Source organism: Gossypium raimondii, chromosome 6 (genome assembly GCF_025698545.1).
Source record: "Gossypium raimondii isolate GPD5lz chromosome 6, ASM2569854v1, whole genome shotgun sequence".
Lineage (NCBI taxonomy): Eukaryota > Viridiplantae > Streptophyta > Magnoliopsida > Malvales > Malvaceae > Gossypium > Gossypium raimondii.
In genome coordinates, this window is record NC_068570.1 from 6,230,230 (window position 1) to 6,241,586 (window position 11,357).

Sequence of the window (11,357 nt, forward strand, 5' to 3'; positions counted from 1 at the left end):
TCATTCACTTCATTATCGGGATATTGACTATCAATAGTTAATCATAATTATTTCTCGTTTTAATCCTATGTATTGGATGATTATTGTAATTTTAGTATTTTAAACAATGTATACGTGTGTGTTTGTATATAATATTATTTCTCAATGCAGTTGTTGTTATGAGATTGTCAATGCAATAGCTGTGATTAGGCTGCTAATTTTTACACAAGACTATATTTTTCCAACTTCGAAATTTGGATATTCAAACATGAGTATGTGAAATGATTTCTGTATAAAAAAATTAGAAAAATTTAAATGTACCGATGTTAGATGTATATTTGTATTTAACACTCGCCCTAAATCCGAATAACATGGAAGATCATAATTTCACTAGAGTCTAATCCTTCCTATGATGTAAAAAATGATGGATTTGGAAGGAAAATCAATTTACTATGCTATACCCGCAAAAGATTAATTTTTCAGGATTGTTGTATTTGTTGGTGTAGAATAAGAAAACTAACCCGTAACCTCAACCATATGTAACATCCAACTGATTCCTAGAATGAAAAGGACATCGGAATACGATTATAAGAAGGTCCAACGAGTATAGTTGTGTACCCCTTTGGTATTAATAATGTACTAATTAATATACAAACTGGCTTGCCCTGCTTTCTGGTTTAATCAACTTCAACTGTACTCAAAATACACCACTCAGAAAGCCCCTGCAACACAACATTTAGATTGGTCAACATCAAGAGAGAGTAATCGCAGTTAATATAAAGAACAAGAATGTTGATCTTACCAAATTCCAGAGGCTTTCTTATCTTTATTTCTGTAAAAGGGAAATCCGAATGAAATTATCACATTAGGAATTGTAAAAGAAGTACAGACAAATTAATGAATGCAACTTACCTTGGTTTTCCAAGGAACGCGTCGTTAATTTCATCAATGGTTGGCCTTTCTTTAAAAGTTGATAATGAAACATACTTTTCCTTCCCAGAAGGTTCATCTACCCTCTTGTACAGTTCGTAATCGTACGGGTATGTCATCCTGAAATCATGAGATGGTTGTCATTTATAAAGGCTATTCCACTGAGATTTTAACAGAGGAAATGTTTGGGGGTTAAATATCTCATCAAACGTTTCCATAGCACACGAGAATGACATCATATATGTAACAGCAGAGAATCAATCAACTCGGAAACCAGAAGGCTGCATTTCTATCATCAGTTGCATAGGCCAAATATCTACCTTAGTTGAAATGAATTAGAATATAAGTTATATTGGGAAAAGAGAATCATCCTCCAGTAGGAATGGATAACAGATAAGGAGTTTTGATAGAAAACAGTTTGAAGAATTAAATCTATATTGGAAAATTGTTCAAATCCTTTCCTATTCCATAAATTTCAATGAATATAAATGCTGGTTTTGTGCTGAAGCAGTATGCTAATTTTTTTAATCTTCTTCCTTCATTCTAATTTCATATAATTAGAAACAGAGAAGCACTTGAGAACTACTTCCTATTTGAGCAAGGAGCAATGAAGTCACTATAAGGGCTTTTTATTTAGAGATAAGGATCTAGGAAGTAGGATCCAAGCTTATAAACAGTTCTAATATACATTGCACTGTGGTTGGACTTCACTAGATTTCATGTATTACACACTTTCATTCCAATAATTTACGCAAGAAATCCATTTAACCACTAGAACCATTATTTTGAATAAAAAGTGCATCCAGATGATAATTGGTTTATAGAGGAAAAAGAATTGAAGAAGGATATCCTTAGCACCAGATATTTATAGATATATCCTGAATGGAAACTTACAGGCACAGTTTGAAAGATGGTAAGCCATTCCAATTAACCAAAAAACATGGATGACCATTCATATAGACATACAAATGAGAGTTTGGCTAATGCTAACCCTACCTGATTGCACCCATAATTGGATATTGGGTTCCAGCATAATAAAGAAGCCTAAAAAAGTAGCAACTTTCAAAGGAAGCTGCATACTCCAGTCTCTTATCCCGACCCATAGTCTGTAAAGAAAATATACATTTAGGAACTTAAAAGGTGCCCGAAGTCAGTACAGAAATAGATTTTGAAAATATTTCATCGGTCCTATAATAGCATTTTGTTATTACTATGAATTTTCAATAACATTTCCTTTTATATCCAAAAGTGTATTCATAACATTTAAATTTAAAATATAAAATTTATTAATAACATGAAGAAAGGTTTTACTTACTTGCATAATGCCACTTGAACCAGGCAGATCCTATATCCAAAGAAATTGAAAACTAAGCAGTTCAGAAATAGAAACAATTACTGATTACATTATACCAAAAATGGAGTGAGTTGAGTTGACCATGACGGATATTTGCTATAATATAGCCAAAAATGAAACACTGCATTTTCCAATGAGATAGACTATTTCAGGCTTTGATTACATTGAGTAAGCATCATTAATTTTACCTAGGAATGAAGTTTGATATTATTAAGTTGCAGGCTTAGCACCATAATATGCTGAAATCAATGCAATGATATTCTTTTTCCTCAAATCTCTAACTCCTAGAGGTAAGCCCCTATAGATATGCAAATGGTTTGAGACTGCATAAAGATTTATCTTTTATTTTTAGAAGGCAAAATCATTCAGTAAGATAATTCTTTTAAGTTCATATAAGAATCCAACCTTGAGTCTAGGATTGATGAGTATAACTGGACGTTTCCCAGCAGCATCCGTCATCGCTCTTAAATCCTGCAAATTTAGGAGCAAGATTAGAAACTAAAGTGTAAAGTGGAAGGCTCTTAGAACAGCATAGTAAAACAATTACTCTCAAGATTCTTACATCTACAATGCAATTCCCAACAGCATTTTGTGGAGCCACTAAGATGAACATATCATCTTCTTCATCAACTTCTTTTGCACCTGTCATTGCAAATGAAGAAAACATTAAAAGAAGAGAATAATTTAATCATGCGGGTAGAAGGATAGTCCAGCTGATCTGTAAATCCATCTTATATAACTTTGCTTAATATTTCAGAAATCTAAATGATGACATAGGTTTTACAATTATAGAAGATCTTATCTGGACATGCAAATAATCAAGGCAGTTTACTGGTAAGTTGTTGGCATGAGTGCATATAAATGAGAACAGAAGTGCTGTTCAAACAAGCTATGTGATCCGAGGACAACCAATCACTTATGTTGGAACATAAAAGTTTATGTGTGTCACTTGATAAACACAATTCAATATAGCCAAAGAGTTAAACTTGGTAGGCAGAAGGCACACTGCTGAAAAGATTTTCCAAAAGTTGACTATAACAACCGTCCACAATAAGTTGAAAAATGATCAGAAGGAAAAACATATCAATCTTAATAAGTCAATGAAATTAGCTACAAATATCAGTGCTCTTAAATATATCAATATGACTCATGACATCTTATGGAGCTCAGTATGTGCAGTCTGATGCAGAGGCATATGGATAGAAAGCCACAAGGCAAAGACTTTATTTCCAAGTTACAACAATAGCTTCAATCCACCTTTTCAGAATTAGTGCAACCATAACAAAGCAGAGATAAGTAGCAGATAGAGAGATGCACACACTAAATCTCCTACATGCCAATTGCCAAAAAGATATGTTCTCTCTTAGCAACATCCATATTTGCAAAATAACATGAACTTCGTTACTTTGACATTAGCAAGCAGTACCAGAAAATTTATATATAAATATTTTCTCCAAAATTGCCTCATACCTATTGAACCAATCTTGATAAATGTTCCCATAGCGCCATAATTACCCCAATCCATGAATTCCAAGATCTTGCGGGTACCAGCAAGTTGTAGGGGCATTCCTGCAAGTGCACCCTCTCCCATTGAGCCTTGTACACAAACCTGAAAGAAGAGTGGTTAGAAATTCAGGAAAAATGCTAGAAACATTTCCAGAATTATATCATTAACAACTAATAGTACCTTGACACGTTTGCCATCATCAGCAAATGAAAGAGCAATGACTCGAACTAGCTCCATTAGTGTACCTATACGGTAAACATCCTGTCAATCAGAGGATAGGTTAGTTCTAAAGAAATTTATTGGCAAAATATGAAGACAAAATATATAATGATAATCTCTCACCATTTCTGGGTTCAGCTCTGGAATATTAATCTCCACCTGTTGAACAAAAAAGGAAAACAATCAGCCTTGCTGGGAATAGCTTTCTGAATTTTACATCTACGAAATGTAGTCTCTACCATTACAAACTCCATCTCTTAGTTAATATTATTGTCGATTGCTAATCCTCTAAAGCATAAAGTACTAACAAGGTCGTTCTTTATTACTCCCATGGCTTCTTTAGGCTTGTTCTCCCGCTTTTGACATGGGCATCCTCCATTAAGTCACATATTCTTACAGGAGCACTTGTACCCCCTTGCTTAACATGCCTAACCCATCTCAAGCATATCCGCTGAATCTGTGGATTCCTGCCTATGGTGAATGCCTTGTTATTCGACAAGTGGATCCATAATAAATGATAGTTTTATTAACCATCCTAGACAGGATTATTTATGAAAGTTGTTAGAGAATATTTGTATAGTTGTAAAGATATGATTTATAGGGACTTTATTAGGGATTGCATTTTATTCTCTTTCCCTTTTTGCTAAGTTGTAACATGTATAAATATGTCTCTCAAAGTAGAGTGAAATATTTACTTTTCACTCAAATCCATCTATTCACCTTCTTCCAACAGAATTTCGTTTTCAAAAGTAAAATAAAACTGCATAGGATTCTCTAATCAATATCTCAAGAAACTTATGCAATCAGTAGAAGACTAAATTTGCTAAGCCTTGTGTCAAGGACCATGACCATGCTGTCATCTATAGTCATAATTAACTTTGCTGCATTCACTAAATGGAGAATTTCTATGTAGACCTTAGTTTTCCATTTTCAAAGAGAACACCATTCAGTTAAACATAAAAATAAAAATAATCTTGATTCAAGAGGACATAACTGAAAGAACTCTACTATTCATGTGCTAGTAATAAAAGATAGGCAACTGAATCAAGTACCAATTTCTGACCTTCAGTCGAGTTCTTCCATCATTTACAGCTCTCTGCGTGGCTTGTAGCACATCATCATAGAAATAATTCCTAATTTCTCTAGAATGAGGAATATTATTCAATCTGGTTGGAATTCCTCTCCATTTTTCCTGCCAAAAGCAAAACAAAGAATAGAACTGCAACTTTGAGTGAAAGGGATTCTTTTTATTTCTTGCCCATGGCCAAGCTATACAAAGGATAGTCTTCCATTTCCTTTAACCTTCCCTACTATGGTGAAGGCAGGGTTTTACTCTTAGGTCTTTATATAGTAAGAAAAGAACCATTATGCTAAGTTGGATCATGACTATATGAATTGTATAAATGTTTACCTGGTTTGAAGATGCCTGATCTAAACGGCTCTCAGTTTGAAGAACAGGTTTCACTGGAAACAAGAAGGAACCGGGAAAAAGTCAAAATGGATAACTGAAGCTATAGTTAGTTAAGTGCAGATAGTATAAAGTCGGCTCAAATGAAGTTACTTTCGTGAACATGATAATCCTCAAGTAATAGACAGATAGTATAAAAATGAAGTTAATAGTGTCAATAAAAGGAGAAAGTGTGAATATATAAACTGACATTTTAGGAATAGAACTAAACAAAACAGGGATCTGTCAGCATTTCTGTAGACTAAGTGGCAGAAGCTATCAAAGATAGAAAGTGATCTCATGGACAATAAACTCAATTTAAACACTGAAACACAAACTGATCTTGAACCATGAAAATCTCTGTGAATGCATACTCAAAGAAATAGGACATATAATGATTAAAATCCTTCTCTTGTTATAAACTCGAGTTCATGGCCTCATATTGACAATGCCATCTAACTTCTGATGTGATCAAAGGTTAAACCATCATCAAGTGCTTGGATTTATGTTTTATAGAACCATGTCTATATAAATAGCCATAAGTATGAAACAGAAAGGTCAACTAGAAACAGGTCTAATACGATACACATTGAGAAAACATCAACCATCATTTACAAAGTAATTAAAAGGCCTCTATATTGTCCCCTCCAAAATTAACAGGTGAACCCCTCTGTAAGAATGAAAGTGGAAGATAGGATGAAAATATCTATATGATCTAAAGGTTTAATGCAGTAGGGCTGATAATCAGTGTCGTTCTACATTTATCTCAACCAAATAGTGCCCCCTAAATGAGAAATTCAAGAATCTATCCACAAAAGGCTTTCAAATATTGCAAAAAAGTTTCAGTTCCAAAATTGTCTTTGATAAAGCTTAATAAGAGTAGGAAAATTTTCTATTAATACACCAAGACACTGCAAAGTAAGTTCCTACTCTAAAACTTGAAATTTATTTCCACTTACTTGATTTTACTGTTTTATCCTTCAGCAGTTGAGATAACAAGGAGTCTATATCCTTGAAAATCATTTCTTTTGGGCGGTTTCCATCAATCTGTGAGGGGAAAATTCATACAATGATGAAAGCAAGACAAAACAGGACTACAGAAAGCATTTTAATTTGCCAAACCTTGTTGGTTATGCTGCTGTAAGTGGATGAGATTGCTGCAGCATTTTGCTTGTATATTTCTAGTCGTGACTTCACCTAAATAAAGCAAACAAAATGGAAAAAGGAAAGGGGATATTAGACAATAATTGTACATGGAGCTTTCCCTCAATACTTCATCCTATCTCTTTTGTCCTTTTGTAAGAGTGAGAGATAGAAAGAGGGAGCAACATCCTTGCTGATCCTCCAATCAATAATAAGTCTAAGGTAAACATTTACATTAGCTTCAAGTAACCCAGAGGTATACAAGGACTTAGAAGCACCATAACAAGTATTTTTGCAAACTTGATCCACAGGAAAATTGTGTGGTTCATCCTGTGATATAATAAAGGCTGAACTGCTAACATGTAGCTTTACTTCGGAATAGGTTTATTAAGATATGTTCCAAGATCAAGTCATGCTCCATGCAGCACTGTTCAAGTTTGTTTAGTTTAAAATCAGGCCACAAGATTTGAATTTATTGCATGTCCAAATGGTACTTTGAAATGGTCATATATATATAACCATCAGGACAGTCCGTTATTAGTTCTTAAATGAGTTCAACCCAGAACATTAAGAGATGAGTTGAGATGGTTTCTGCGAGTTCTCTTGCAAGTCATATATTCAAAATTTTTGGATGTAAAGGGGAGATTATTTGCACTGAACAAGTTTTGTCTACATTTGTAGTAATAGAGTCCCAGATCAAAGAATTTTAGACAAGCCTCTCAAATAATTAGTACCATGCATAACGATGAATTAGCCAGATGTCTGTTGAAGATGCAATTGTTTCTGTCATATATTCACACAACATCTTGGCACTCTGTATCTAAGCCAATGAAAAGCAACAAAATAAAAGAATATAAATGAAAGCAGTAAAGAGAATCATACTTTCTCCTCTGTGTCATCAGCACGGGTAACCAGTCTTGCTTTAATTTCTTCTGACTCAGGAGGGAAATTTTTCAAATGGTAAATTTTTCCAGTCACAGGGTCTAGCCTTCTACCAACACATCTGTCGATTAGAATTTCATCAGGAACCTGAATGTTAAGAAATAAAGTAAATGTAAAAAGCATGTTTTCAGCCATAGTTGTCTACTTAAAATGAAATGCAATGAACTTGTCAGAGATTGAAAAGAGGTATGATCACTATTTACTTAAAATAAGAAGCAATGTAAACAAAAGATCTTTCGAAGTGTTTATAGAACAATACCTTGCCGCATTAAATTGAGATCCTATGCACACAAATAGCCACTTTATGAACAAAATTTATGACTACAGTTTCATTTGATGGCAAAGTAACAACATATGGATGTGAGGTGAGTGTTTGTGTGGAAGGAGGCTCTACAATATAAGTATACGAATCAAATATTTTCAAATAGTATAGTGGAAGACTATGTTGCTTGGATGTGTGTGTAAATGTCGGGCTTAGGTATGTGTCCAGCATTGAGCCGTTTGATTTTTCTTTCAATCGCTTTTCCCCTAAATTCTCAGTTCCTAAGCTGTTGTCTGGAGTTCTATGGTGATCAGTATCCCAAGAAACTTTCCATTGGGTAGGATTCGTAACTTCCAAAACAATTGTCGAGAAGTTAAGCCGAACCAGCATAAGCGTAAAAGATACATACATCTAGTACAATGTAGATATCTGGTCTAATATTCAATTCTTCCAAACTTTGGGCCTGGGCAAAACTCCTGGGGTATCCATCAAGAAGCCATCCTTTCTCCTTAGCATCTTGATGTGATAATCTGACTGTAACCATCTATAAAATGAATAAGAAATAGTTAATCTCTTAAGCATTTAAGGGAGGAATGGATAAAGAATAATATGATTTAAGTGGGAAGGTTGATGGTCGTACAGCCGTCACAATTTCATCAGGAACCAGACGCCCAGAGTTCATGAATTCTTTTGCTTTATTTCCAATTTCAGTCCCGGATGATACTTCTGCTCTTAAGAGGTCCCCAGTTGATATATGCACCAATCCAAACTGCCAGAATGAAAAACATAGATAACCATTTAAAAGAAAAGATTAAGGCATATGAAAAACTTCTTTAATAAGAAGACCAGAGTAATTGGTGTATTAAGAGTGAATTATGTTTTAGAAACATAAAATATAAAGTTATAATATTGCAAATACCACAGCTGCAATTTGTAGAAAAGACCAAGCTGTCTTCTTTTTAGAACCAGAAGGGAAAAAAGCAGTAATTCCCTTTAATTTACTTTATGAAATTATGGCTTTCTGTTGATTCACTGCACATAGGTAATTGCTTGTTTACATCAATAACAATTTCACAAGATAAAAAAAGATGTTGCGTACTTCACTAAAATGTTTCACATGGTTTTCTTTCAAAATACCCTCTCCAAAAACTTTCACACCATACAGGTTTCTTCTCATCAAAAAGTGCAAAGATGGATGCATATATATATATATTCAATCTAATAAGAGAACCATTATCAATAAGCAACAATATTATCTTCAATATAAATCAAGAAAAAGGAATGCCAATCATCAAAAGTGAAGGCCATGCAAATAGTCTTTGGCATATCAATTCTAAAGGACAGAAAGGTATTTGTGAAGAAGGGAAAGCAACCCATCTTAATATATATATATAAGTATATTGTTTCCTTCATGTTTTTCTATTTAAGCATAACAGCTCTACAGTAGAAAATTATTAAGAACCCAATTCATGAGAGAGAAACAGATTCATTCCCTCGAAATTATTTCTAATCAAGCCTTCATAAAAAACTCATAACCATTAGAATAGACAAAGAGTGCAAGCAATGAAGAGAAAGTATAAACATTTGCATTTATTTGATTCAATGGCATCTAATAACTAAGAATACCATACTGTATAATATAGAATAAAACATCACACAGATTGTCATTGAGACCACAAGTAATATATTGAACTGAAGTAAATTATGCATAAATTTAGTTACCTTTTGTACAATTAACTCACACTGGGTGCCTTTACCTGATGCTGGGGCACCTGATATCATCACCTTCAAAGGTTCATTTGTTGAACAACTTACCCTCAATCCCTGCAAACAGAAGAAAAGAAAACAAAAGAGGAGGAAAGAAAATGAACAAGTAAAAAATCTTTAGAAAGAAAGGAAAAGAAAAGAAGTCATTTTCAGTAGAGTGAAAAACCTTTTTTGGGGTAATCCTGAGATGGGTTTTGCTGCTATGGAGACGAAAAGAGAGAGGAGAAAGGTACGAGTAAGAAGAAGAGAAAGAAAGAGAAGATGGGTTGAGAGAGGGAGTTGCAGAGGCATTATAATTGCTAAGTGGATGAAGTGAAATAGCAGTAGAAGATGAAGAAGAAGAAGAAGTAGCCAACATTTGATGATGCTCTCTTTGAGAAGTGAAACCGTAGGAGAAAGAGTGAAATGGAGGAAAACAGAGGCTTTGAAATGAAGTTGAATTATAGTTGATTCATGCTAACGGATCAATGGACACCATAGGTTTTTCCTTGTTTATATGTTTTTCTTTTTTCTTTTTCTTTTTTAAATTTCTCGGGATTTGATTTTTAGGGTTTTTTTATATATATAAAGTGGATTTTCCTTTTTCAATTTATTTGTTGGTATCTTTTTAGATAATATTAAAAAGTTATTATTATTACGATGATACTAACAAAGTTTTCTTTTATATATTATTGTAAAAATATTTATATTATTTAATAATTTATATAAAATCTTAAAAATGATTTACTAAAAAATACAATATTAAAGTTTAAAACTTAAACTTGATAATCTCGCTTTATTTAGTAGGGTGGAAACAAAATTGAAAAATAAAAAATTGAAGGATGAAAACAAAAATATAGAAATTATATTTTTTCATAAGTGTGCCTGTTAGAAAAGAAAAAATTAAAAAAGTAATTTATTTTCATCAATTGCTTGGTAGATTTAAAAATGAGAAGAAAGGAAATGAAATTTTTAAAAATATATAATTTTAAGTTAATATACACAGACTCTTTCAATTTTTTTCTTTTTATCATTTTAATATGGAAGGATTAATTTTATAGATTAAGATAGAAAATAATCATCTCCTTATTTCCTTTCTCTCATTTTTCTTATCTATCAAGTACACCCAAATTTTATTTTTCCTCTTCCAACGTTCTACTTTTTCACTCAATCAAATACACCCTAAGACTTTATTTAGTAGAGTGGAAAGAAAATGAAAAATAAAGGAAAGAAAAGTGAAAAAAATATAGCTTTCCTTTCCATAGGTGTGTTGGGTAGGAAGATAGAAAATTTGAAAGAAAAATAATCTGTTTTCCATCCCTTATATTATAGAGTTAAAAATGAAATGAAAAAATAAAATATTTGAAAAATGTATAATTTTGAACTAATATACCTTTATCTCCTATTTCTTCTACTCTTATCATTTCAATTTGAAAAAATTGGTTTTTATGTTTGAGGATGAAAATAATAATTTCTCTTATTTTCTTTCCTCTCGCTTTTCTTTATTACTAACTACACTCAAAATTTATTTTCTTTCCGTTTTCCACTCCTCCTTTTATCCATTCATTTTTTCATCCAACCAAACACGCTTAAAAGTTTGTTTATTTATTTTAAAAAAACCTCTACCCAAGTAGTAGAAATGATATAATATAGTTATTTATAATAAAATTTCCTTCATATTAATATGTGGTCTTTTAATATTTTTTCTTGGTGAGACTTGTTTCTTTTCACAAGCTCTCATTTCGTGGTTTTCTTATTTGAATATAAAATAAGTATGTTTAAAATTTATTTTTCATGATAATTTTTTAAAGGGTACTATGAGTGACAA

General features: G+C 32.6%; 1 protein-coding gene across 1 annotated transcript; it reads right to left on the reverse strand.

Moving 5' to 3' along the window:
• Positions 1-408: 408 nt before the first annotated feature.
• On the reverse strand, positions 409-10,059 carry LOC105774117 (adenylate kinase 5, chloroplastic). Its single transcript, XM_012596474.2, has 19 exons — positions 9,717-10,059; positions 9,506-9,607; positions 8,424-8,552; positions 8,193-8,327; positions 7,462-7,608; positions 6,559-6,633; positions 6,396-6,483; positions 5,401-5,453; positions 5,053-5,181; positions 4,113-4,148; positions 3,951-4,031; positions 3,734-3,872; positions 2,826-2,905; positions 2,669-2,734; positions 2,225-2,254; positions 1,906-2,015; positions 892-1,029; positions 782-811; positions 409-701 (listed from the first exon to the last, which is right to left on the reverse strand). The coding sequence occupies exons 1-19, from the start codon at positions 9,906-9,908 to the stop codon at positions 677-679; spliced, it is 1,785 nt and encodes a 594-aa protein (XP_012451928.1). The 5' UTR covers positions 9,909-10,059; the 3' UTR covers positions 409-676.
• Positions 10,060-11,357: the final 1,298 nt, after the last annotated feature.

Bases quoted from the DNA above. Each gene is read 5' to 3' on its own strand.
- LOC105774117 (XM_012596474.2), bottom strand. From the start codon at position 9,908: ATGTTGGCTACTTCTTCTTCTTCTTCATCTTCTACTGCTATTTCACTT. The intron at 7,609-8,192 runs GTATGTATCTTT...CTTAACATTCAG, and splicing joins ATATCTACATTGTACTAGAT to GTTCCTGATGAAATTCTAAT. The intron at 5,182-5,400 runs GTAAACATTTAT...TGCTTTTGGCAG, and splicing joins ATCAGGCATCTTCAAACCAG to GAAAAATGGAGAGGAATTCC.